Source organism: Poeciliopsis prolifica, unplaced genomic scaffold (genome assembly GCF_027474105.1).
Source record: "Poeciliopsis prolifica strain line A6 unplaced genomic scaffold, Auburn_PproV2 SCAFFOLD042, whole genome shotgun sequence".
In the NCBI taxonomy this organism is placed as follows: Eukaryota; Metazoa; Chordata; class Actinopteri; order Cyprinodontiformes; family Poeciliidae; genus Poeciliopsis; species Poeciliopsis prolifica.
The window spans coordinates 2526103-2553602 of NW_026562417.1; the positions used below are offsets into that span (position 1 = coordinate 2526103).

General features: G+C 39.4%; 1 protein-coding gene across 2 annotated transcripts in view; it reads left to right on the top strand.

Annotated features, from left to right (window-relative positions):
- nav3 (neuron navigator 3) overlaps positions 1 to 27500 on the top strand; it is a 321262-nt gene that overhangs the window by 60174 nt on the left and 233588 nt on the right. Inside the window, exons 1-2 of one of the 2 annotated variants that reach the window (XM_055055457.1) lie at positions 2955 to 3282; positions 18567 to 18951. In XM_055055457.1, coding sequence (XP_054911432.1) covers positions 18883 to 18951 — 69 coding nt within the window. In that variant the 5' untranslated portion in view covers positions 2955 to 3282; positions 18567 to 18882. Of the gene's footprint in view, positions 1 to 2954; positions 3283 to 18566; positions 18952 to 27500 lie in introns of those variants that run through there. The other variant, XM_055055458.1, reaches the window with a different exon arrangement.

Genomic DNA, 27500 nt, shown 5'->3' on the forward strand with positions numbered 1-27500 from the left:
TTACTTTCGCAAGCAGAGCATTACGGCTCTCACCATGACGCTCCACTAAATATGTATATTAATTAAATCGTCCATCATTTTCTGTTGTCTAAAGAAAGCAGTTCTTTCTTCAACTGACCTTCATGTGGCAATATAGACAAATTTCTGATTGGCTACTTTGTTTCCCTCAGGAGCAGCACATGGAATCAAGCTCATCTTCTGAAACTGTAACCCTTCCCTCCTTTCTTACCGAAAGTAGGTGGCATGGCAGATTCATGTTTTCCTTTTGTTGGGGAAGGGAAGTTGGTGTAGTTGGTGTTGAGATGAATGGAGCTCAAACAGGACATAAGAGCTTTTACAATCCTCAATCTAACCATGAAGATGGAAAAAAGAACCTGAATATAAGGTTACAAGCTATTTACTGCGTTGCATCTGCAGTAAATAGATCTGTAGACGGTTATACGTTTACCTCCAGACAGTCGTTGTCTTTTCCAGATATGCATTCTCCATGTGTCATGCAGCTAATCTGAAACCTGTCCCCTAAATCAACCTCAAAAGCAGCAAAATGTTACTCATAACATGACATGTTCAGTGCAGGTGTTATTTTCTTTGTGAACATGGTGATTTTCCAAGTAGGCAGAGGCGCGCTGTGTCTCCAGACTGCTTTAACCTTGCGAGCTTCGCCGTGTTGTTGTTCCCCAGGACAATTACCAACTCGCACTTGGCACATCACAGCCATCGCCAAACCCCTGCTCGTCTCGCAAGTGCTTTCAATGCTGCCTCTGTCTGGGGTTTTCGTCGTCTTTGACAGAGCTCAATCGTCTTCCGAAAAGACTCGGCAGGCTTGTCGTCTCGCCGATTCTCCAGTGTCGTTTTTGTTTCCGGCGAGAGAGAAAGAGAAGAGGAGATGACAAAATGACTTTTAAGTGGTTCTGCGTGCCTGGAAGACCAAGCTGCACATTCTGAACAATGTGTCCTCTTGACATCATGTGCAAACTTGGCTTTGGTCTGTGGGGAATTCAAGTGTCAGAAGTGTGTAACAGTGCAGCTAATTGTAGAGAACTGAATGAGATTTTTGTCCGTCTGTTTTTCTTTTTATATTTTATTTTTACCTGTTCACAGGTGGATTTTAAAGAAAAACTTGCTACGCCCAGCATCTTTTTTGATGGGAAATACGGCAGCTGGGAGTCATTTCTACATCCAAGGGAGAGTTCGCTGGGAGTTTATTGGATGTTTTCAGAAACTTCCCAAAAACTGCTGTCGTGTTCATGTTTACTTTAATGTCTCTGTTTTGCGTTGGATGGTACGGCTCTGCTGTCGGTTAATAAGAGGGGGACCCATTTCAACAGCAGGAGGCAGCTGCAGAATTAAAGCTCGAGTGTCCTGAAGTGCAGGATGCCTTCATCTGTTCTTCTGTGGTAAATATGAATAGATATTCCCTCATGTTCTCAAAATTCATATCTAAATTGATCTGAAGAGCCTAAGAAAGAAACCAGGGAACAAAAATGCAGAATTGCATGTAGTGCAGCAAACCTATTTTTTTTTCTGCTTTAGTTTTCTTCCAGTATTAGCTGGCGCAGTCACCAGGATCCTCGTGTTTTGCTTTGTATCACTCAGGTGTCGGTATCGATCCAGTACTAATTCCTCACCCCGTCAAACTTTAGTCCTTTTGACGTTTTTTGTGACTAATTTTGTTGAAACTTTGGACAGAATTTGGACAAAGTTTATACGTGCCTGCAGATCATTTGGACAATAGATTTACACGATTTGTGTGTAAAAAATATAATTTGAGAACAAACTGAAATATATTGTTTTAGGCAGAGTTGAGAAACGACAACACAGAAAAAGAATTTGAGAAGGGAATCTGAAACTAAAGTTCCAATCTTACCATCGTAGTATGGAACAGATACTGACTGGTATTGATTTGATCAATCTTTTGGATAGATTCACCTAAACTTATGAATATTAACTTTCTAAACTGCAATTTCTTTAGAACATTTAGATAAGCTTAACAAACAAACAAACAAAAAAAAAAATCACAGAATCTGAAAACACTGAAGCACGAAGAGGCAGAAGTCCACTACAAAGACTTGGATACATTTCACTACTTTTGGCCTTTATCCGCTTGCTTTTGAATTAAAGGAGTGCAGTGAAAAACAACACTGACATGCATCTTTTTATCTTAAGTTTTGCATCACTTGCCTAAGTACTTGTGAACCACACATACTTTAAAAGCAGCATCTTATTTTCTTCTTCTTGCATTCTCTTCAGATTTACCCTCCCATCTTGATGTTCCTACTGGTGTCTCCACATGCTGCCACGGCGCTCTTTGTTCCTCTTCCTTTGGGTGTGTGCCTGTGTGTGTGTGGGCGTGTGCCTGTGTGTGTGTGTGCGTGTGGATGGGAATGCATTCCAAGAGAGCATTTTGAGGATGGGTTGGATCTCTCGGTCTACTCCCCCACCCCGTCTTCCCTTTACGATGGGAGCGTGGAGTGTGTGTGTATCTGTCAGGAGCAGTGTTTGATGTTGCTCAGTGTGAGCTGATATTGCATATTATATATATACATATATATATGTGTGTGTTTTGGTAAGTCGCATGTTGATGAAGGAAGAAAAGAAAGACGGGCGTGTTGGAGTTTGGGGTGTGTGAGGGGAGATGAGACCCGGTGCCATCTGTAGGTCTGTTGCATACCTCTGTAGGTGTGTGCAGTGCAGAACCTCTGCTCTCATGAGCAACTCCGGGGACTCGCATGTTCATTATTCTTCCTAAAAGAACCATTAAAATTTCATCAGTGCAATGCAATCTGTGGCAGGGCGGGGGGTAGGAGTGGGCTTTCCACTGTGTCTGTGCAGGAGTGAGAGCAGGAGTGAGAGCAAGAGAGAGAGCGACTCGGTGGTGTGAGGGGAGGGCAATCGCATCCTCCACTCATTCACCGCTGCCTGCCTTCATGCCTCTCTCCTCCTCCTCCTCCGCCTCCTCCGCCTCTTCTTCTTCATCACCCCTCGTCTCCGGTGGCTCGATCCCCTCGCCGAGAGCTCGCAGATCGTCGGATTCCGCCAGCATCCCTCGTTCCGCTCCCGCCGCTCCTCCTTCTTCCTGGCTCTCACACGTCTCCGAAGGAGGCTCTCCTCACCGTTTACGATGATGAGGAGCTGAGTGTTAACAAGACGCTTTTTATTTTTCTTTCTTTCTCCCCCCCCTCCCTCCTGGTACCGACACGCTGGAATATATTGAGACTGAGGATGAGTGGAATATTGTCTGAGTGGAATATTGTTTTTTAAATGAGTCCATGGAAGTTAAAGGTGAGAATTGTATTTTTTTTATAAAGCAGGTCACCTGTTGATGATGCTTGAAAGAAACCACGCGGTTGATGTGTTTTGTCTGTCCACAACTTTTTAAACTTTAAGTGCTGACATAATTATTATTTTTTTATTTATAACACAGAAGAAGTTAGTGAAAGCTTGAAATAGATGAGAGGTGGATTTCCTCCTCACACGCCCTCTTCACCATTGTGATCTGTTAGGGATATAATAAAATGCATTATAGGCTTCAAAGAATGAGAGGAAATAAAGGTTTTTAGGGAAAACTATGAATAATGTAAAATATTCCAATTCTGGTTTGAGTTTTAGACTTTGCTAATTCTTTGCTAATGCCAGAAAGCATTTAGTTCTGTATTTTTCAAATAAAATATAAGTTTCATAAAACACAAATTGTCTTTTAAAGACTTTCTGTGCAGCCTAAACTTATCCAGCTCAGATTCAGTTAGTTGTAGCACTTGCCCTGTAGAATAAAAACCCTCAAAGCTAACACTTTAGATTAGCAGCAAAATGAAGTACAAAGCAGAACTTTAGCATTGTTAGCACCTTACTGTTATCCAGTCAGAAGCCTGTGCTTCCATGTAATTATAGTGCAAATTTTAAGCAAACTTTTTAAAGTTTGCTTAAAAAGAAAATGTGCATTAGCTGTTTTTTGTGTCTATTTGTGTCTCCGTCTCCACCGCAGCGCATTAACTCTTTTTCCAAAAAGACACAAGCCTCCTCAATCGAGCGTAAAAACAATTTTGCGAAAGTTATTTGAAATTTTGCTCTTTACATCAACCTTTTCTAATGCAACTCTTAAAAATTTACTTTTTAATTTTTTTATTTTTGATGGAATCAAATGACTTTTACTTGCAGCAGGGGAAGACACGCAGATTCAAGGTCCCAGAGTCGGGAATGAAACCGCGCATGTGGACAATTTGCTTCCCTGCTCGGCTGCTACTCCACACGCTACACTGACTCACTGTGTTCCTAAAGAGTTTTCAGGTTGTTTCTGTCATGTCAGTAAATTGTGTCTTTCTACCCAAAAACCCGAAAAATTGCTAGGTACAATTTTTTAACAGCAGTGATGGCCATTTCAATACTGGATGTACTTTAGTACATTTAAAGTTGATCAAAATGGTCATTACTCTCAAACTTAGTTTTTTGTCATATGTGTTGGTTGGTTCAAAGCCAAATTTCCCAACTCTGGATGTCTGTTCCCGTATTTAAAAAAGTCAGACTTTTCCATTAAAAGTCTGAATTAGGAGATCTGAAGCATTGCTAAAGCAGTGAGCTGTACTGTTACAAAGATTTTGGTAGAATCTAGCATAGCTTACATACGCGAAACATTCTCCTGAAATCTCTAGCAGCCGGCGTTTTATGTCCGTCGAAATATTTCTGATTTCAACCAGTCAAATGCAATAAAAGCTTATTAACAAATCATGAGAAAACATTTCCATCCAGTGAAGATTTGAAGCCATGAAACAGGTGTGAGGTTTGGCGTCATTAGCCTCTGATGGTTAGCTAGGTGCGGTACTTACAAATTGTGGATATTTCCTCTGTCTCCATTTCTTTTTCCTACTTCCTACCCAAAAGCCCACAGGAGGGCTCAAGGCTTCCTCAGTGCCTTTCCAATAGTGTCGTCAACACAACAGGACGACTCAAGAACTCCTTCCATTTCTGCTTCAAATTAAAAGTCTGAAACACTGATTCAGAGCGCTAACAGCAACTGCAGCGTTTCACAGGATCAGCTTCCATTTGACGAGAAATATTCTGGCATTTTAAACTCAACATCTCGTTGTGCCCCCACTGTCTGTCCGCTGCTGTATTTTGCCAGCGTGGGCCAGCTCAGGTAGATCTGATGGTGCTAATTGGGTCCTAATTGTGTTTCCCACTCAGCCTCTGTTTCTGAGCCACAGATGAAAGACTTTGTGCAATTTGTGTGTGAAACGGAAAGGAGTGTACGTCTGGGTGGACAAAAAAAGACTGTGTTAAGCAAGAGTGCTGTGTGTGTGTGTGTGTGTGTGTTGGGGTGTGTGTGCATGCATGGACTTGAGTGTGTGAATGTGTGTGTGCCTGGACTTCAATGCAATGACTGGTGAGTCTTGAACCTCTTTGCATGTGTTATGTGCAAGCCCATCTGTGGAGGTCTTCTGATGGATGGTGAGTGATGGAGGTTGTGAGATGTGTGTGAAGGAGGGGTGGGGAGGGTGTTGGGTGGAGGCGGCGTTGCTGGTTCCCTCTCTCTGCGCTCCCGATTGTGTGAGGGAGAAAGAAGCTAGGTGGTATGGCAGTACATCACTGGCTTGGCTAATGGAATGGCGGGGACTTGAAGGGTTCTCGCTGGTAATTCTTTTAGCCCTCCCTTCACATCGTGCTGTAGGAGGGGAGTGTGTTTTTGGTCTGAAACACACAGGCACTGCATTTATACATGTGGACATAAAATCTTTGTACTGCCTGCAAGGTGAATTTAAAACCTTAAGACTTATTACTTTTATTTGGACTGAAAACCCATCCCAACACAGATGTATTTGGATAAGGGCTCATTGGGACAGCAGTGGAAGGATCCGACAGTCGATTTGTTGCTGGTTTGATCCCTGATTGGCCTTCCTCTGTTGTTGTGTCCTTGAGCAAGACATGTCACTCCCCTTGCCCACTGGTGGTCTGTCCAGGGCAGCTGTGGCTGCTGTGTAGTATAGCTGACCACCATTTGCTTGTGAATGGGTGAATGCCTGAATGTCTTGATAAGCACTATACAAGTACAGGCAATTTCCCCTTTGCGATAATTACGGTAGCTTCATTTTCCTCCGTTCCATATGGTGTCTGAGCAAATAGTTACTGGTGTTGAGACATATCAGGGTATTAAGAAGTTATGGTTTGAAGTCTGAGCTGCATGGTGGCTTATGTAATGGTATGCATGAAGGATACTGTCTTGGGTTTTCATACTGTACAAAAACATGACTCTTTGATTCATTGGTTCGTTAGTCTGTCATGGAGTAGTGACCTCTTCGGGGTGTACCCTGCCTCTCGCCCAATGACCTCTGGAGGTAGGCGCCAACCCTCCGAAGAAAAGCAGGTCTTGGCAATGGATGGATGGTTTCAAAGCTACTAAAATGTTTTGTCTTAGCATTCCTACAATGTGAAATTATTTCAGTGAGATGGCAGAGAGAGTTCCATGCAGATCCTCCAACTGTATGGATCAGAAAGTAGTAGAACCCTACGCCTCACACACCTTCTGCTGCACACTTCCCGTCAAACTCCTAAAAGAATATTTAAACATTTCCCAAGAGTTGCAATAAAGGAAAACACATCTGCGTCGAAACATTTCTGGTCACAAAAACACATGGACATTCGTGGAGTGGAAACTGAAAGGTCTCCAATCCAACACCCTTATTAAGGCAAAGATGTTTTAGAACTACAAAGTACAAGCTATGAACAGCGTTCAAATTAAATGAATCCACAAATCCGTGAAACAATTTTTTTTTGCTTTTTATATCTATATATTTTGATGTCACATATTTACCTTCCACTCAACTTTCTATCAACATGCTATCACCTTGACATAATACTTGAATTTTCTGAGACACTAAATTGTGAGCTTTCATGATCTGTAAGTTAATTACAAGAAACAAAGGTGTTTCACAATGTGTAATGAGTCTTTTGTAGGAGGATCACTTTCTGAATCGTGTTCATAATTTTTATGTTTCTCTGTCATATAATCCCAGTAAAATACATCTTAGGTTGTGAAATCTGGAAGTGGTGAATAATTATTTTTTCCAAGCCTCAGTCTTTTTTTAAAACATGTATTGAGCTCATTTTTGTTTTTGAAACATGCTTTTTGACTAAATACTTGCATACCTTTTTTATTGTTTTGCTAATAAAGCTACTTCATTTTATTTAAGCTCATATGCATTGCAGATATGTCCATGTTTAGCACAACTTAGCATAACCAAAACTGTAACTCTGTATATATGTAAATGTCTGCAGGAGCCTGAAGGAGCCTCAGAGGACAGACTCCATCACTCCATCAAGTTTCTGATTTTTCTGGTTCATGACTACCATTCTTATGACTTTAGATCTTCTGAAAGTAAATAAGCTGAAATATTACGTATAATGAGGATACAGATTAAGCTTTTATCTACAACAAATAAGTGTTATAGATGCTCTTTCCATGGAATTGTTGTTCCTTCAAAATATCCCCAAATTTCTCAGTTTGATCTGATTAATTTCTGCCCCTTTTCCTCGGCGCTGTTGACAAACCCCAGTAACAATCGGCGCGTTTGATGAGCTTTATTTTCCTCCGCCGTTCCTCCACTTACAACGAGTTCTCACTGTGCAGCTGCTGATGAGCTGTCGACTCCCGACACCCTCCACCCAGTCGTGAATTAAAAAAAAAAGAAGGAAAAAAAAAAAAGAGCACCCTTTCTCCGAGAATCAGTGGCTGCGGTGTTGCTGTGCTGATATTTCTTGCTTCTAATGGGGCCTGAATGCGTTTTGGTGGGCCTCTGGGGTTTCACTTACAAGCATGGCGCTCCGCTGCGGGGGAGGGGTGGGTGTCAGGAGTTTGCGTTTGCTCCGATACAAAGCGAGTATTTGTGTTTTTAAAATGTTTGGAGTGCGGAGTCAGGGAATTTGAATTGCGTCAGGTTTTTGAAAAGTGCTGAAACGTGCACGCTGCTTACTGTTGTTAGCTTTGGGATTATTTGTGTAAATTGTGATCTGATTCAACTTGTTTTACGCGTCTTATCCTTGCAGCTGAGTGAAACAGTGTGGTGAGTCTGGTTGCCTTGTCTACAAAAGAAGGGAAATGGTATTTCCAAATGAAATAAGGAATGAAAAACCAGGAAATTAAGAGGAAAGGTTACAACAATTAATAATGGATATAAATATGCTTTGATAATTATGGTTTACAGATAATGAATGGATTGATTAATACACACCCAGTCATCTTGTTTGACTCTGGAGTTTTAAAGCTTCAATTTATGTGGGTTTTTAACTCAAGTCAACTTTACAATAAAATAAAGGGGTCAGGCTAAGGTCTATTTTTTTAATTTTGACAATAAAGTTGCAATATTACAGGAATAATAGTAAAAGGAGAACAGAAAATAATTTTATGAGAACTCCAACACCAAAAACAATAAATAAAAGATCCAATAAAAGATTTTTTTCTTAATAAAACAAGGCTTTTCTTGTAAATTTAAGACTTATTCTCCTATTATTACTACTGTGTTCACATAATTAAGAAAACAGTTTCTCTAGCATGGCTGATACACCATTGTAATAACTCACAGAAGGAGTGCTTGAAATAAAACTCACTTTTTAAGAATGTTTTCTGTCATTCGTAATTTCTTTCTTAAAAAAGAGAAAAAAAAATCAACCTAAAATCGGATAAAGCATGAAAGTTTTTTAAAATGTTCCTTCTTCCTCTCCCCCCAAATAAAAGCCTTTGTGACCATTTTACGGCTGATAGATTTTAACACTTGTTGTTTCAACTCGAGCTAGAATGCATACATTTGGAGATATTTTTTGCTTTCTTCATGTCTATGTTAAATCTCTCAGTGTGCAATCTGTCACGGAGCAAGTCCCTATCGATATATTGCATATACAAGCACAACGGTGTGCTTTATTGGACGAACCGAGGCGTGTCCCCGTGCCTCTCAACGCCGAGCAGCTCTTTAAAAGTGAGAGAACCCGAGCCTCTTTCCCTCTGCCGGTTGTATATCAGTCAGGCAATTACAACCCTCACAGATCTATTGGTAATAAAAGCCAGGTTTATGAAGCGTGAGCGTGCCAGAATTCAGGGGGGCGTGGCGAAGGAGGGGGGTACAGTTGTTAGGTTTGTGGCATATTTCACTTCGCTGTCCTTCGACACATCCCGTCCTGACCCCTTGACCTCTGCTTGTTCTGTCTCTGTCGACTGCGACTCACACTCAACCACCTCCCGGCAGACGTGGATAACGTGTGAAATCGAGATTTCAACCCCCCTCATATCTTCATTTTCTCTTTTTCACATTTAGCTTTTAAAACCTAATAAAAAAATAAAGATAACCTCCCCCCCCCGCTTCTCCGCCTCTCTCCCAGCTTCCCCTCCTCAATCCTGCCTCTCCAGCGATCCACCGCAGCTGTAATGAGATTTGATGTTAATCCCGACACAATAACGCAAGATTACAGCGTGCGCTCTGCTCTGAAGCTCCACAAAAGCATAGCAAATAATGTAGAATGGATTTGGCACGTAGAGGACAGATTTGGCTGGTGAAAGCACGTTAATGTAATCTACATGTAATTGTGCTGTAATGCAACATGTATGTAGAGCAGTAAAGCCGTGAGAAGAAGTTTCTTTCTTTCTTTCTTTTTTCGTTGAAACTTGCTCTTGCACAAGTTAATTAAGGAGCAGCGTTGCCGGGGGTGACGTCTCTCGACCAGATTTGGCAATAAAGGGAAGACTATAAGAGAGCGAGAGACTGAACAAAGTGACGATATTGTCACTAAATGACCAAGAGTTAAAAACCAAACTGGACCACCTTTTCATAATTGATTATTAGAACAGGGACTTCAAACTAATTTTCATTTGGCTCCATATTAAAAATCTGATTGTCCTTAAAGGGCCAGTTGTTCCAGAATCTATTGATAAGATCAATTAAACTGTTCAAATATCAATAAACATCTATTTGTTTCTGCATTAAATAATTGTTTCTTAAACTGAAATAAAATTAAACATCTTTTCACACTGGTCAGTCCATCCAGGTTGTTGTGGTTTTTATATTTGTGCTAATATGTGATGTTAAATGTGACTCTTTTTTTTTATCGCCATACTCAACATCAAGTAAGGCTGAGACAGCAGTCACTAACCCAAACGTTTTTGGCCAATTTTGAGAAGAATTGCAGCAAAATAAGAAATAAAATGTAGGAATCTGTTGATTTTGCGTGAATTTTGCAGATTTGTGAACAACTGAAGGAACTTATTGATGTAACTTGGAGTATAAAGGTCTAAAATAAATTTGACTTTGTGATTTAATGCCTTGAAATTGGGCCTCTGTCTCTTTAAGAAGCTCCCGCTCTTTCTGAAACTCCGCCTTGAGGAGGTCGTCACAACGTTGCTCTTCTATTAACCCTTTAGCAATGTGTTTACCAGTGTTTCACTGGGAAGTAGCTGGTATAATGAGCTCAGCAGAAAGAGTCAGGACTTTATATTCATAATCCAACATCTTTAGGTCAGTAACCGAGGAGTAGACTACCGGTTCAGATCCGCGGATCTGATCCACTATGACAACAACTGGTTCTTTACGTTACTGACTTCACTTTGACAAGAACTGTCAATTCTTATTAATGTCGAGTTATTTCCTGCCAGAATTACCATGCCACTCCAAAGTTTTTATCTTCTAATTAGTCGTTGATTTCCATGATATTCTCTAACTGGTGCTGAACCGCAGCCCGTTGCTTTCATGGAACAGTGGATGATTCCGAGGAGGAAAAAGTACCAGATGGCGCCATGCAAGCGTTGGCCCGGGTTTAGCGATGGAACCTGGAATCCTCTTATAGCAATTGGATATGATAGTCATTATTTGTGGTTATCAGACCTTAAATTAATCCTAGCAGGTATTCACACTGTTTCGAACCAGCACTGTTTTGTAAAGGCTTAATTAAACAAATCATATCTGTGTGTGAGAATGTAGAATTTATTTTGACTTTCCAGATCTAGGCACTTCCCAATGTGGCAGTGAAGGTGTGAAAATTTAGAAAAAAAATTTGAAATGATGCATTCAGGTGTTTGTGTTGATCTGACTTTCTAGTCAGTCTAATAGGTAATGTATCAAAATAAAGGAGAGTTTCTTCCTTTTACTACTGATCCAGTTATAATACTTTTACAAAGAAAAGAAAAGAATATCCAGAGAAATTATTTTTCTCTGGAAAGAAGTAAAATACTCAAGGGTTTCCAGGAAGAACGTATCTGTCCACCAGTCTGATAATATTTAAGAGACTTGTTGAATGGTTGAACAAGAGTGGATGACGAAACTCAAGTAAGCCATGTTAGTCATGATACTCTGGTACTGACTTTCATTTAAAGTGGGAAGTCATGGAGGTAATTGCTTTTAACTTGTACATCGCAATTTTAAGATTGCAATGTGCAAAGTGAGCAATGGAAAGTCTGCTCACTTCATGCATTATGTTTCTTTTTTTGAATTTTTGTTGCTTAGAGAGACGCATTATCGCTGCATGTCATGAAACATGCTTTCTTGTTTGGTCTGTATTTAGCTTTTGCGGTTGGTCCTGTTTGTTGTGGTTTATCGATCTGATTGGCTGAGTGACAGACGCGGGACTCAGCTAAAACAAACCGTCTGAGCTTATCAGATATCGTTCTCGGAGCGCTTTCTCTCCCCTTCTCACAAAAATACACGCACACAGGCACACACACACGCACCCTGTCATCGCTGCAAATAATAAACAGCCAGGTGCCAAGAAAATGTCATTCGCGGGCAAGTGTGTCGGAACAAAACAAGCATCGCAAAACTGACACTGCAACATGCATTCCTCGGGCTAATGAGCTGCTGCTTCTCGTGTCAGTTTTCACTTTCACTACAGTGATTACCCTGGTACAAGCAGCCAGGATACCTGCTACCACATGCACATCAGGTGCTTGAAGAGACTTTCCAACGACAGCTCTTTTTCTCCACTTGCGACGACAGCAGGGGGTGCGGGAACCATTTCTAAATGTGGTGTAGATTGTTACTTTAATACCAATTAAACATTTTATAGGCTTCTGCTTGTAAACTCGCCCCCCCTACACAGTTGGTCTTTGGGATTTAAAATCTGGGAGAAAATAATCCATTTTGAGGAGCTTTTTGTTGTCTGCCTGCTGTTGTCTTGTGGCAGTTTAGCTCCCGGGTCTGTCACATTTCTTTTCTTCCAATCTTCTCGTCTTGCCCTCTGTTCTTTCTCTCTCCTTTTATCATGGCTTTGACATCAAATGGAAACCAGAATTAGATTTTTATTTCAAGTTTCAATATGAACAATCAAGGAAATATACCGAACATATGATTATTTTTTATATATATATATATACAAGAACCTGTCAACTCCACATGCATACGCTGTAAAGAAAAACTCAGTGCAACAGTTTTTTGTATTCAAAGCATGTTTCTGGAGGCTGATGCTTTTCTCGTGGAAGGTTTGGATATTTACAACGTAGGAAATGTTGCAGTTCCTCGTATCTGTTGTGCATTTATGCCGCCGCAGGGCTCCACACAAACCCACACACATGCTATACATGCTTACAGTACATATGGCCTTTGCAGGCTTGTTTATGTTAATACAACACCACTGCACGATTTGCACATCATTAATATTTACCGAAGCATCTGGTTCCTTTGTTCTTCCGTATGTTTCGAATTTATGTGGTTTGGAGCAACATGCCCTGGTGCTTTTTTTTTTTTTTTTTTTTTTTAAATCATTTTTGTTTTTACAGTTATGATGCTGTAAAAAAAGAGAGAAAGAATGGCTATGAAAATCCATTTAATCTGATTTCTTAAGTTATGATACATTTCTGCTTCACTGTGTTGAATGACATAGAAAGTTTGATAGTTGGGTACTAAAATGGCTAAATGACCCTCAAATGTTGGCTGGGCTAAGTTTGCTGGTGTGATGCAGACTAAGCACCAGGTGGCGCTGGTTAAAAACGCAATAATGGTTAAGTAGCATGTTTCGACGGTTGTTAAACACCTGCTGGTGTGTTTTATTGTTGCTGAGCTCTCATGGAAAACAACTTTCCATTTATAATTTGCTTTCTGGGGCAATCTAAGCCTAATATACAGAGTTAAAAGCGGCACCTGGTGCTTATTTTGTGCCACTACACATTTAGACAATTAGAAGGAATTTATTTTGGTTGTTAAACACCTGTTGGTGGTGAAAATAGAAAAAGTCCCTTGGAAAATCCATCTACTAACAAATGTTTCATTAGGTTGTATATACATAAATACATAACATCTCAATATGGCGATCATAGCAGTACTGTGCAAAACGTTTTGGCCAGCCCAAAAGTCTTTTCTGTCCGAGTGAAAAAACCGGCATAAGCAAACTACAAAAATGGCCGTTTGGATTAAATGAAAGGTCGTAAAGAAACTCTAAGCACAGATTTTCCTTTTATGGACAAAAAGAAGATATTTATATATGTGATAGTTTACAACAGCTGTTATAAATATGTGAAATTAAAAAAACACCATGATTGCTAAAATTGCAAAAATGTATTGAATACGCAATTAAACGTGAAAATCATTAGATATGTTGAAATCGTAGCTAATTATTTCAGTGTTTATTTTAAGTCTTTTGATGAAACAAAAATCTGCTGCAGGTTGGTGGAAATATTAAATCACCTTATTGGGGCATAATTGCTGTTTTGATTTTCTTTAATTTAAAATAAAGGTGGGGAAAAAAAACCACTTAAAGAACACTAATAGCACATTATTGCACTTTAATGGGATGGCAGTCCATTCTTAATGTTTGACCTCTGGCTCGCCGAGGTGATAATTTACGGCGTATGCTCTCCCACCCTCTTGAGCTCTCCCCGAGGAAATCAGGCTGGATCTACGGCTATCATTTACATCTCCTCGAATTAAAGCAGCAGTGTGTAGTTATGGCCCCAGGCCTCATGAATCAAACTTTATTGACCACTTGGAGAGTTACGGACACCCGTTGAATGCAAAGTGCCGGTGAAAAGGCTGCGGGGCGGCGGGGGCGGGGGGTGAGGAGGGAAACGTCTTCGAGGCGTAGTGATTGAAGGCGGGATAACCGAGCAGACCGTGATGGAACTGCTGCAGCTGCTGCTCATAAATATTTACGTTCCGCTCCCAGTGAGATTCTTTACAACCGGGGGGATTGAAGCGCACATTGATATTCCCTTAAACAATAAATATAAGAACCTATTTGCCAAAATAAAATCAAGCTTTATGCCATTTGTGATGAATTTGGGAAGTGTTTTGTAGCCCAGGGATCTTTTCATTCACAGAAAATGAATCGGATATTCTGCTTTGCCTCTGCTTTAGTTCCGATGTTTTACTTTGGTAGAACGAAGAAAAAGGACTTTGTAGAGTGCTAACATCAGGCTAAGCTGGAGCAGATAGCCTCACTTATTTGTTAGCCAACATAACTTGTTGAGATTCTCCACGAAGAGCTAAATGTAAGCAGGGATAACATTCTGCATAAGCATTTGAACTATAGCCATTTAAGCAAGTGATTAGTCTATATTTTTGCAAAATCTATAGGTCTCAATTAACTTGTTGATGCTAATTATGTAATATAAACGGTACACATTAAACGGTACATATATGTGTGTGCGTGTGTGTTTTTTGTAAAGTCAGAACTCCACAGTAGTAAATTTGTGTTTTGATTCCGGTTCACACAGTAGGTGGCGGTAATGCACACTAAATTCTGTCACAGTAAAATCAGAGAAGAACTTTCTTTCATTCTCACAGGCCTCAGCCTCTAATTAGCAGGACCAGGTGTGTCTAATTTAGGCAAGTTTCTGCACAGTTAATTAGCATTTAGCTGTGGTCTAACTGTGTAATGGAGAAGAGTTTAGCTTAAATGCTAATTTGTTTTGAAGACTTTAAAAAAACTAATTATATTTTATTTTATTTTTTTCATCTTGTTAATCATTAAACAGATAGCTAAACTATCTTGCTACCAAGTTGATATTTTGTTGGGGGAGAAGATTTTAAAGTGGCAACATTTTAGAAAGGCTATTTTTGGGGTTCACTTTTCTTTCACTATTAAAAAAAATATATTTTTGGTCTTTAAAATCAAGGGTATGTCATGGGTTATAAAAGATATTGACTGAAGTGTTGATATTTTGGAAAAACCTGACAAGGAGTCTTACAATCAGTAATGCCTTATTTAGAAATAATTCATGAAAAAATTGGTCAAATTATAATTCAAAGTAAGCCTTTATTATTGATTCATGGTCTTTACCATTGAAATGTGGTTAAGTTTTGCTAATAAATAGCTTCCTATAAGAAGTTGGTTAGACTTAGAGAGACTTAGACTTGACTTTATTGATCCCTTGGGAAGACTCCCTCAGGAAATTATAGTTACCAGCAGCTCACAGGCAAAAATGTGGCACACAGTAAGCATACATAAAAGAATACAAAAAAATACAAATTAAATACAAAACAAAGAATATAAATACAACACAAAAGGAAATTATAGCAATTTGGTGGATAGATTGACCAAATTGCTATAATTTCCTTTTGTGTTGTATTTGGTTCAGGAGTCTCCATATTTCATCAAACAGCTAACTCTATAATTAATATAATAGGCCATTGTTTTAGTACATGACTTTAGAATGGCTTTATGGATAAGAAGTCAAGGATTAGGTCTGTAAATTAACAATTTAATATCTAATACTGACCACCATTATGCAATAAGCTCATAGCAATAAAGCAAAATGGTTTTCTTCTTTTGAACCTCAAGAGTACTGAAAGTACCCATCACTGAGGTTTTCACCATTTGTCTTTGGTCTAATTCCAGACACATTTGAGGTGCTTCTGCACAACCACGTTGTGGAATAATAGAAGCAACAATCCTGAAATAGCATCTTTACTACCAATAAACTGTGGAACCGCTGAAAATGTAGTGAAATGTTGCTGTGCTAGCATTTGTTCTTCTGCATATGTCAGCAGGTGATATTCATAAATGTCAGATTTATGGTTTAGTTTTTCTCTCTCTCTTATTTTTTAAATACAACATTTAATAGCAGATTAACTAACATAATTGATGCTCTTTCCATGAAATCCCTTTATGGGACTTGTGAAAAAAGGGACGGTAATTGGACTTGTGCATACTTAAAGGTTATTACTGACAATAAGGCAGTAAGGCATTGACCCAGCAGAAATCAATATGCTGACCTTAGGTTTTATATTTTGTGATTTATTAAATGGAATTTATTGTTTTATAATTGAATTCTCCTATTTTGTAATATGACTAGTTAAAAGCTGGACAAGTTTCTTCTTCAGTCCATCTTTTGGGATGAGAGGGGTTGTTGCCTTATGACTCCTGTGGTTTTCATAGGTTGTTTTCTGCCTACATTTAGATAGCCATTGCCTGGTAGGTTTTCTTTCTTGTGCTGCAAAGACAAAGTGTGGCATGCTTTCCCCATGAGATCATATTGTTTCTTGTGATATTCAGGAAGAAAAAGGGGTAAATTAGTACTCATGCATCATGGATGAGTTTCGAAAGCCCCCCCATGTAATTCCACAGCTGAGAGAAAAGAAGACTTGAAGCAGTCCAGCTGTGTTTTTAGCAAGTTTAGCATTTCTGTAAGTCACTGCTTATCCCTATTGTTTTCCTGCCTTTTTATTTCCTTCATCACCTATGGCTACAAATACTTTGTATTGTGCATTTCTTTGTCGTTAGCAGCCTAACGTAACGGCAGTCTTTCTTTGCCACGAAAAGCCTGCTTTTCCAACATGTTGCCAACAGCAAGGCCTCTGGGTGTTTTGTGGGGCTCCACAGCTCTGTGTTCCTCATGTCCCAGAAGAACCAGTCGTGAGCTGGCAGCACTTGGCATGACTGGCCTTAAGTAAGTGACGGGGTCGCAGTGATACATGGCATGGGAAGCAGTGAGGGGGGGAAAGTGTGTAGCGGCTCAGAAAACATGCTGAGATGAGGATCGTGTTAGAGGTGATGAAGGGTGACTCAGTGTCATGGCAGTGTTGCTGTGAGACTGGCTACTTGTCATTTGGATGCTACCCTCACAGATTATTGGAGCATTTGCCTTGCCGGCCTCATGTGTAGATGCATTGATGCACTTCATTGCAGTTAAAAAAAAAAAAGTGGATTTGACAGCACCAACATGTTTCCCTACAGGGAACCAGCGTTCAGTACATGTTCTGTGTGTCTTTTTTATTTTTATTACTTACACATTCTCCTAGTCAGAGTTTATCTTTGAAGTTAAATGTCTGCAAGGTATTGAAATCATTAGGTATATCAAATAATTTATAGTTGCCCCTGAAATTTACAGTTTATATTTTGTGGCTTAAAAACAAACCAAGACTTCAGACCTGCAAAGAGAACTGCACCAAATAAATGTAATTTGGAACAAGTTGAATTCAAAATATGGATGACACCTTCAAATTCTTATAAGCTTTATTCCTCTTTTTGTTTCTGGTTCAAAGTAAAGTTTAATGAGAGAGATATGAACCAATTCTAGTTGCATAAAGGTTATTGACTCCTGTCTGTTTAGTGTGAGCTGTGTTGTTGCTCACACAGCTCACGTTTTCTATTGTAACCTATCAGAATAGTCACGGTTTGGGATGTGTTTGACATCAAACATCAAAGGTTCCCACATATTTGGCCGAAGTGTGGATATCATGTGAGATTTCGACCATCCGAGTATTGATTGCCTGCATTTCTTGTGACAAATTTCCTCATTTCCCACTATCCAAATGGAGACTAGAAAGTTTGAACTGTTTGGGGATCTGGTCCTGGTTTTTCTCCACCAGGAGCCATCACACATCTGTTGGTGCAGCACAAAGTAGCGCTGACCCTCTATCCTGGTGTCTCATCCACACCATTTGATCTTTGGTGATCTTATGAATGAGTCATAGGTTTTCTCTCAGCACTACATTGAAGGTTTAGCAGCTCCTCCCACTGATGTTCACTGGATTTGTCTTTCCATAGTAATAAATATCAATAACTACGTTTCCAAACCTGCTTTCTAATTTGTTCTTGATTTCCTTTAAGCTTTGACAGGATGTGTTGCTTCGAAAATGTTTTTTCCTATGTTTAACAAGGTTTATTTAATTTCTAGCAGCAACCACGACTGGATGTTGACAGTTAAATTAGACTCACTTTCCAAAAAAAAAAAAAAAAGACTTTTAATTCATCATAACTACATTTCTAAAAGGACTGGATTCCTTTGCATAGATTTTCTCAAATAGTAAATGAATTCATTTAAAATTTGTGGTTATCCATCTTTACTTCAACTCATTTCTTCCTGACTGATTCGGTCTTTGGTTTAAAAGAAAACAACAAAAACACACACGCTCACACACACAATAATCAAAACCAGTTCAAAAAGGAAAGCATGCTGCAGAATACTCTCCTCTCTTGCTCTCGGAGCTCCATGGCAACATTCACTTTGATATGCAGATCCTCTTGCCATTTGTACAGTGCAGCACCAAGGGGGAATATTGACTTTTTGGAGGGGCAGATCTTTTGCATTAATAGAGAGCCTAAAACAGTGCTGCTCATTTTCGCCTTGCATCTAAACGCTGTCTCATCCCTTCATTCCACAGATGCAGGGAGAGAACTGAGCTCGGACGCCGCGCTTTGATGGAGACGCTTCAGAGTATCTGCTCAGCTTCCACTCTCAACATCCTCTCTGGAATCACCATGGTGCTGTTTCGGTAACTTTCACCTGCTTGGTCTTCGTCCTGCTGCTCAGACCTTTTTTTTATTTTATTCTCCAACCGTACGAACAAACTCCTGCAATGGATCACCTGTGTCCAGGTGAAGGTGTGAGCTGGACACAGGCCCTCGTGGGCAAACTGTAGCGCTGTGGATTTTATCAACGTGATCTCACCCTGGAGTTATTCTTCATTTGGAACAGGAATGGACGTACCAGAGTCGAGCAAGCATGGCAAGAAGTCCACATGTCAAAAACTTGAAGACCAGAAAAAGGTAGGCAAGCACTTAGCTAATCATCTTATCCAGTTTTTACGATTATGAAGCTGCGAGAGGGAAGTTTTATCCCTCTTTATGAACAAAAGAAAATAAATCAGATGTTCCGATCTCTGTTCCCAGGAGCTTCCTTGCTTCACTTTTACAGCAGCTATTTCTAAAGATAAGATTGAAAGAGGTGGAGTCTGTGCTGCCCCTCAGAGCCTTCTGCCTTTCATTTGAGCTCATGTGGCTCGGTGGGCAGATCCAGCTTTAACTCTTCTCCTGGGATTACATATTCGTCTCTGTTTGAGATGCTTTTTATGATCTCACTTCTGGAGTTTGTGGTATATTCCCTGCTAAGCTTCCCATTGGTAAGATGCGGATGGCCAACTTTGAATGAATAATGGGTTAGTGGAGGCAAACTTTGAATCTTGCCGAGCACTATTTGATTCTCTGTGGTCTGGATGGGTGAGTGGATGGGGCGAGGAGTTGCACTTTATGACTTCACTCTTGTCTGAATGTTGGCTTAAGAATGACAGTTTAAGCCACAGCCTGCTCAGTAAAAATATATGGTGTCTTCACACCTGATAGTCCGGTAGACTCTCCTCTGTTGGGAACCAGAATGGGAAAATTTCACATTTTCAGCTGCTGTGGTTCGCTTTGGTTTAGTCAGTTGCTGCACCAAAGGAAACCACCCAAAAACCTGCATGATAAAATCACAAATTCACAAGCCATTTCTCTCTAGAGAGGTTCTAGACACACACCTTTGTTTTGGTTCTATTTACCCGGAGTGCCCTGTTCTGTAGTTTGGGTTTTGCTTTTGGAGCGGTCTGCGGATGGCTTATTGTAGCTAAATATTAGTTTTTGTTCATCCAATAATAGGTAAACTACTCTGAAGATTCACAAATGTTTATACGTGATATCTGGGCTTTAAACCCTTGTGCCATGGAAATGTAATAAAGAGCAGAGACGGATTAAACCAGAACTTCTGGATGATAATGTCATTTTATTGACCATCTAGCCTCTATTGTAAATGTCTTCTGATGGATTCTGAGAAAGAAATGTGTCCGTCTAGTTATTATGAATTCACTTTCTGTAATAGGCCTGAATCCAAAACATCTGTGATGATTTGTTCTTTTTAAAGTGCTGAGTTTTACAATCTCATGCAAAACAAGTAATTTCACATAAAAATCTTTAATGGGATGTAATGTGTGCTCTTTATCAGTAAAACCGCTCTGATTTACTGCTCTGTGCAGCACCGACCACATCCAGTTTTACATTTATTTTCTTCTAAGCCTGAACCAGAACAAGAAGCTAAATTTCACTGCTGACTTTATTGGCATTCACAAAATCCGATGTGTTTTTAAGTACATTTTTTCCTCTGTTTTTACAATGAATAAAATGTGGCAACAGTTTTTTTCAGCTTAAAAGGATCTTTTTTTGTTTTTTTTAAGCTTTTTTTTTTTAGTTTTTTCACATTTCCATCAGATTAGTATATTAGCAATTAAACAAAATCTCTAAACATACACTTTGTATGATCTGTAATATGCAGCTTGACACGATAGCATGAATAAATTCAGAAGTATTTCTGGAAAACAAAGGCGTTTCTGTATGCGCCTGGTCACCTTAGAACGCACCGAGGCAAAACGCGGCTCTGTGAATAATTCCAGGACCAGAACACAAACCAGCAGAGAAACTCTTCCCCCTCCATTCTCTCTACGTCTGACCTGATTCTTCTAATAAGGTGCTTTTGATAAGCCTAATGAGCGTTGTGGCGAGGCCCAGGAAACGTCTGAGCATAGCAAATGTGCAGTAATACATCAGCCTTGACATTTGTAGCACTATTAGGATCTCATAAAACACATTATGGTGCTTTAGTATTCTTTTCTCCTTTTAGACCTCACTGCCAGCATTGAGTTTTTTTTTTCTCTTTAAGCATTTTCTATTCCAGCATAGCAAATCCTGTAATCCGTTTCTTTATTACTTGACATTCCCTTTCTTCACCTTCAGGAAATAGAATACATATAATCATTTAGATGGTTTTGGGCACCATTGTTTGGGCAAAATCTTTAGTTAGGGATGTTTCAGACAAGATTTGTCACTGATTAGATTAATGTAATTTAAGAATATTTTACTACAGTACCATCTATTATTCAACATATCAGTATGTTTCCCATCAGTAAAAGTGGCTTAATAATAATAATAACCAAAGCTTATTTGCAAATTGATATTTTTGTATATTATTCAGCAGGGGACTGAATAACAGTTATTTATCTGGGCATGTAACAGTGATTGTGGTGCGCAGAATCAATGTCACTTGGTGAATCTTTTTTTGTTGTGGTGTCAAAATAATAGCAAAATATTCAGAATATTTGTCACCAGACATAACAGCAATATTGATATCGGATATTGCTCATTTTTATGCCTCTGTCCTTCATGCAGATAAATAACTGCAGGTGAAAAGTTGTTTTGAATGAGTGTTGGTTTACATTAGTAATATGTTTATTCTTATTTAAGTCTTTTTTCGTTTTTGTCCTGAGCAGTTAGCCGAAGTGCAAGGCTGATGCTGGCTTATTGTTTGGAGGAGACTCATTGATAAATTTGACCCTTTGCATATTTTAGTGACGCTCTAGTTCAATTTGCAGGTGAAACTTGCAGAAAATTGGTTTCTCCAATGCTTGATAAACCTAGCACTTTGAATGTCATACCATCTAAACGCTATTACACCAGACACATTGTTCCGACACAATGTGTCTGTGTAGAAAATAGTGCAGAAACGGTCGTCTGTCACAGTCAGAAAGTTTTCACTTTCACTGTGAACATTATTGTAACACTTTGAAGTTAAACTTTGCAAGCTGTTGAAGATGGTTGTGAGTTTAAAAAATATATATATTATGCTAAATGGAGCCAAGTGGATCAATATTAGTCATAGTGAGCCATCTTTATGAAATTAGCATATGTACTATATTTGACCTGAGTTCAGTGAGGCAGAAAAGCATTAATGTTCAGCTCTTAGAAAATCACAAAAATATTGACTGCCTTTTTTTTTTCATATACATTGCTGTTATTATTGCTTCCAGACATCAGTAGCCTAGTGAAGATGCACCATCTGTGCTGTCAGAGGAGTTGTTTGTTTCTCCTATTACATAAATTTGCCAATATTTGCCAATAATGTCAAGGGCTTAGAAGCATTCTGCTATTAGGACACGGCCACACAGATGTGCACCGTGGATCCACGTGGGCTGTGTGGATGGGAATGACAAAAAGGAAACATTGCTTCATTGTTTTCACCCTTTTAGCGCCGCTCATAACTGTAAACACTGCGGATTACACCTTGATCATTAGAACTATAAAATCATCTCACAGCTGTATCTGAAGGTTTAAGGGACAGCTGGTGCTTGTAAAAACCTGACAATTTAACAGCAGGCTACTTCGTTTTCTGCCAGGGTCTGTGTTTTTGTTTCGTTTTTTTTCCTCCTATCACAAGTGGGTTTGGTTGAATTTATTTAAGCATTTTTAAAATGTGTTGAAGCACAAGAACATTGAGTGCTAGTAAATGTTACAAGATTTACTTATAAAAGAAAAAATCAAACAAACAATGATAAAAATCTATAAATCAGTTTTAAAATGGAAACTTATCTAATTTCAGCCACTGGCTATATGCAGGTAGTGGATTTTCCTTGACTGGCTGCACATATATTTGACGTATTCTGGTTAAAATCCTAATTTTTATCTGGAATATAATCTCGTTTTTTATTTATAGCACTTTTCTTCATCATGTTCCATAAAGGAGCCATTTTTGCCATTGTATTGTTAATAATGTCTCCCAGTAACACATAGTTTTGTGACCAGAAAATAAAGAAATTACTTTTCTACTTCGAAAAATAACGGAAAGAATGTTTTCAATTGCTTCTGTACGAACTTCAAAGTCTTTTCATATTTTCTCCCTCTAAAAAGTGGCGACATAAGACATCAAACTTCCCTTCAGTCACCTTTGCCTTCTCATTTGCTCTCTGCTGTTGAGTAAGACCCCTTCTTCTTCTCTCATTATGACTACTCCAGCTGCATAAAGCTGGCTAGTCAAAGATGAGTAAATAATTCAGCAGCGCACTGGGTTTTACAAATGGTATTTGATCCGTATGATGGTGGCATAATAAAGGATAATATGGCAGCTGGTGAAAATGTGCTTCAGAGCATAATTTGTTTTGCATGGTTTTATTCAGATGGCCTACATAGTGAGGAAACTAAATGATTATGTTGTGCATTTGACACATTTTTAAAAGCATATAATTGATACTGTATTGTTACATAAAACATCTAGAAATTAATTTAGCCTTACAAAATGGTTCCTGACCATCTGTTATCTTTTCTACACTGTGGGTGGAAAATGCTTTGTACATCTCAGTATGCCAATTAAGTAATAAAGACCCCCAAAAGCATAGTTTGATTGCAGAAGATAGCGTGCTGCCATTTATAAAAGGGTCGAAAACTTGGAGAAAATCGATGTTTGTTCAATTGGCTGGTTTGTGTGGTCCATCTTTGTTCTGCATTTTGGAAAAAATGAATGCTTCATTTTGAAACATCTGTTGTTTTTCAAGTGAGTCGAGCAGCGTCACAGAAAGATGAGTCATTTGGTTTTATGTTGGTGAAATAAAAAGAACTTGCAGTGCTCATCCACAAACACACTGCCTATTTGGTGGTTCTTTCAAAATGTCTTCAATATGTTGTGTCCGGCGCAACATATTGGTAGAGCACAGTCATCTATATCCTGTGTTTATGGTATCTCAGTGAAATACAGAATGGAATGTTCATTTGGATACAATCCCTACTACCTAAGAACTGTTAAGTAGTAAATTTTGAGTAAGCAGACTTTTTTAGAGCAGAACATGTTCACTTTTGCTCTGTTGCTCTTCTTACATTATTACAAGTCAGTTGCCATTAGGAAGACCACCTGCTCTGGGACTGGGACTGCAGTTGATTGCCTATCAGACTTGATTGTTGTTAAAAGGGACATTTCCATTCAACTGAATTTGTCCTGATAAGCAAAGGAAAAGTACAGACTGCTTTCAGGGACAGATGGAGGAGGATGGAGAACGCTTTTCTATTCTATGTTCCCTACAACCTTAGAAAACTTTGCTCATTAAAGACCTTTGAACCACATATTTCTACAGAGTTTGCTTAACTTTGCCCCAATGTATTCATTTCCTAATTGTTTGCACATCTACTTGGCAGATTTTATTTTTTCCTTTTGATGGTAGTACTAGATGATTCTAGTACTACCATGTTAAAGGCTGTTTATGTCTACGTACCACTGACCTTTTAAAGTAAAATATGACGTACTAAGCTCTCAGTAATATTATGTGGCAGCTTGTAGACATGCCAGATGGGCATTAGCTTGAGTTAATTTTTGACCCTTTCCTCCATTTCACCTTCCATATGTGTTAATAGGATTATCTTAACAGGGATTCAAAGGTGACTATAGATGCTAAAGAGGTGTCTGATGCATGAATGCTCAATGAATGCTTCCTGCCATTCATTGAGCGTTGTATCGCCAGTGTATTTGTCCTATTTGCCCTTGTGCATTAATCTGCATCCTCATGGTGAAAACATCTAAGGGCAGATGGCTACAACCAATTTATCTCCACTGAAGTTAATGTATTTGCCTTGTACTCATGCTGATAAGAACAACGATGTGGAGTTGATTCAAAGTATGAATAGGGTTGAGGGATTTTAGCTACCAGATTCCACAAAAATTTGATCGAAAAGCTGTTTATGGTGCTGATGTTCTTAGGAGGAAAAGGAAACCCTAAATCAAATTCTTTTGAAGGCCTCATGCAACCTTTGGTCAGCCCTGCGAGACGAGCTGGAGCTGCTGCGCTGCACGTCTTTCTGCTGGATGTGAGGAACAAACTGGGAGATTTATTTTATGTGGCGCTAGTAGACGCGAGGCTTTTCCGTTTCGTGACTGAGTTTGTAATAAGCATCACAGAGACTGTTTGTTTTATGAGACAAGTTTTTCCTGATCGCCGCTCCTCCATGGCTGGCCCCTTAGTGCTTGTTAACATGTCAAAGGTCCACACTGAGACTGGAGTGACACTGACTGGGATGGAGCAGAGGAAGAGAACGATTTTTATATAGTGCAGCTTGAGGCAGATTGGTACCACAAAACAGTGGACTGCATGACAATGGGGTGAGCGCAACAGTTGGGCTGAACCACCACAAAACCCAGGAACATTATCAAGCTGCAACACAGACACAAAACTATGCACCGGGGCAGTGTGTGAGATGTGAACATACATGCCGCAAAATTATTTGTTCACAACTATGTATCATTCTCGCTGCACAGCACGCACCACATAAACCTCTAAACCTCAAAAAGCACGATTATAGGTTATACTTGCAGTTCGTGTTGACTTGCGTGAGCAGAGCAGGCGGTGTGGCTTTTAAACTCGATTTTGTATTGTCTGCAGAAAAAGTAAGTCATCACATGGGGTTGACGTAAATGCGGACACAGGTGAACCTGCTCTGCAAGAACACCTTTCAGATTGTCTAGTTTGAGTGGAAGATGGCGCATGTGAGCGGCACAGAGGTAAACTAAAGAGATGCAGCCGCGGCAGTGTGTGAGGCGGTGACTATGTGATTGGTAGGCTCCCCCAGCATCGCCCTGTTCAATGAATCATCTATAAACTCATCTTTCAGGGATAATTCCGCTACACTAAAGTGTGCAGCAGAATGCAGCAAAGATGCGGGCAGGTTGGGGTAATTTCAAAACCTATTTGAAATAAAACCAACCAATGCTAAGACTGGCGGGGGTAGGGAAGTAAAGCTTAGCAGCCCGCCAGGCTCATAATACACTGGGAGAATCCCAGTAAGTTTAACCACGGTGTATTTATTGTACATTGGCTGTTGTTCTAATTACATTGACTGAAGAAATTAAAGTTGAGCTGTTTCTGCATACTTGACCAAACATGTGAAGCCATTGGTGTATCAAATTGTGCTGTACTGGTTCACAGTTATCAAATAGATTTTGTAATTCAGTCCGTTTTTGTTTATTTAAAGAAAATAATCGTTTCAAATCAATTCGGCACTGTTTTTCTGTATCGGATTGGTATCGGTCGATACCAATCCGTATCTGTATCGAAAGTGAAAAAATGGGTTAAATGCGTCCCTATCAGGACATCTTGTAAAGTAACTAATTTCCACAATTTACATGTGTCATACCAAAGACGACACATGAGGCAGAACAAGTAACTGGACTCCAGCCTCGGATAGTTTAGATAGAAATGTCAGTGTGAAAATGATCACTGGGTTTCGTGCTGTGGAATGTCAGAAGCACACCAGATGCTGCCAGTGACTGGGGTGACTGACGCCACCATGTGCATCAAATGTAATTAAATTTGGCCAGCATTATTGGTTCCATTGTATATGGAAGACATGTTTCCATAGACATGAAGGAATCTGGTGTAATAAAGCAAAATCCCCAAATTTATTCTGGAGCCACAGATGTCAGAAACTAGTTTATTTTCTAATTTCACTGAAGTGACCTTTCTGTCCTCACTTTGGTCACCTGTTTGCAATTAAGAAAACACAAGCAAAAACATTACAGTGTGTTACAACTCAGTGACAGTGAGAAAGCGGTTGTTAAAAGCTGGAAAAGAGGGAAAATGTAGTGGTTGAGTCAATGTTTTTCTTTCCCAACAAGGTTCCTGTGGTCTCTCCTTTGATATTTTTTACATCCACATTGTGCTATGAGAAGAGCCTTCAAGGTCATAACAAACAAGACCCGTGGACAACCACATAATAAGCATTTCCTCCGCAACATGGCCAACTGATCACAGAGACCAGACTTTGGCCTTGGATAAAAACACCCTCTCACCCCCTTCAGATAAACATGCAGTCTGGAAGAAAAACTCTTTTTTTATCTCTAATTTCGGGTGTGTTTCTGTCTTGGCCATCGTTTTCAAAGTGGCAGCTCTGCATTGAAAAGGACCAAAGAAAACACAACTTATTTTATGGATTTTAAGAAATTTTTTTTTTCTCCAATTAGAAAGAACACTGACTAACCCATTGTACTCAAATCCTATTCATCAGAATTGTGTATTTACTGCAAAGACACCATTTCCTTCCATTGATTTTTTCCCCCTCTCCCTGTTATCGGCGCTACATTTACACAGATATTAATTTAATACTCAAATGTCATCACTTGTTTTGTGTTTTTTGAGCACCACAGATCACACAGCAGGTATCATTTCTGTGGGAACCCAAAGTTGGCAAGTGGAAACGTGGTTTTCTCTTCGCCACTTGGTGTTGGCTGCAACAGCTTAGGTCATGTTGTGCTATTTAGATTCAATCTCAGCGGGTAATGACCAGAAAACAAAGATCTGAGGTGATGTATAATTAGCTCAGAATGTAATGGAAAACCTCTTCCAGTGTGCAATTTTCTGGCCCCGTCTAGGTTTTTAAACCTGCTTATTTAGAAAGCAGTTCCTGATGGACAATTTGAAAAGCTCTTGCTTTAGTTTGTGGTTCTTGTACATGCCATGATTTGTCTACTCTTCTATACTTTA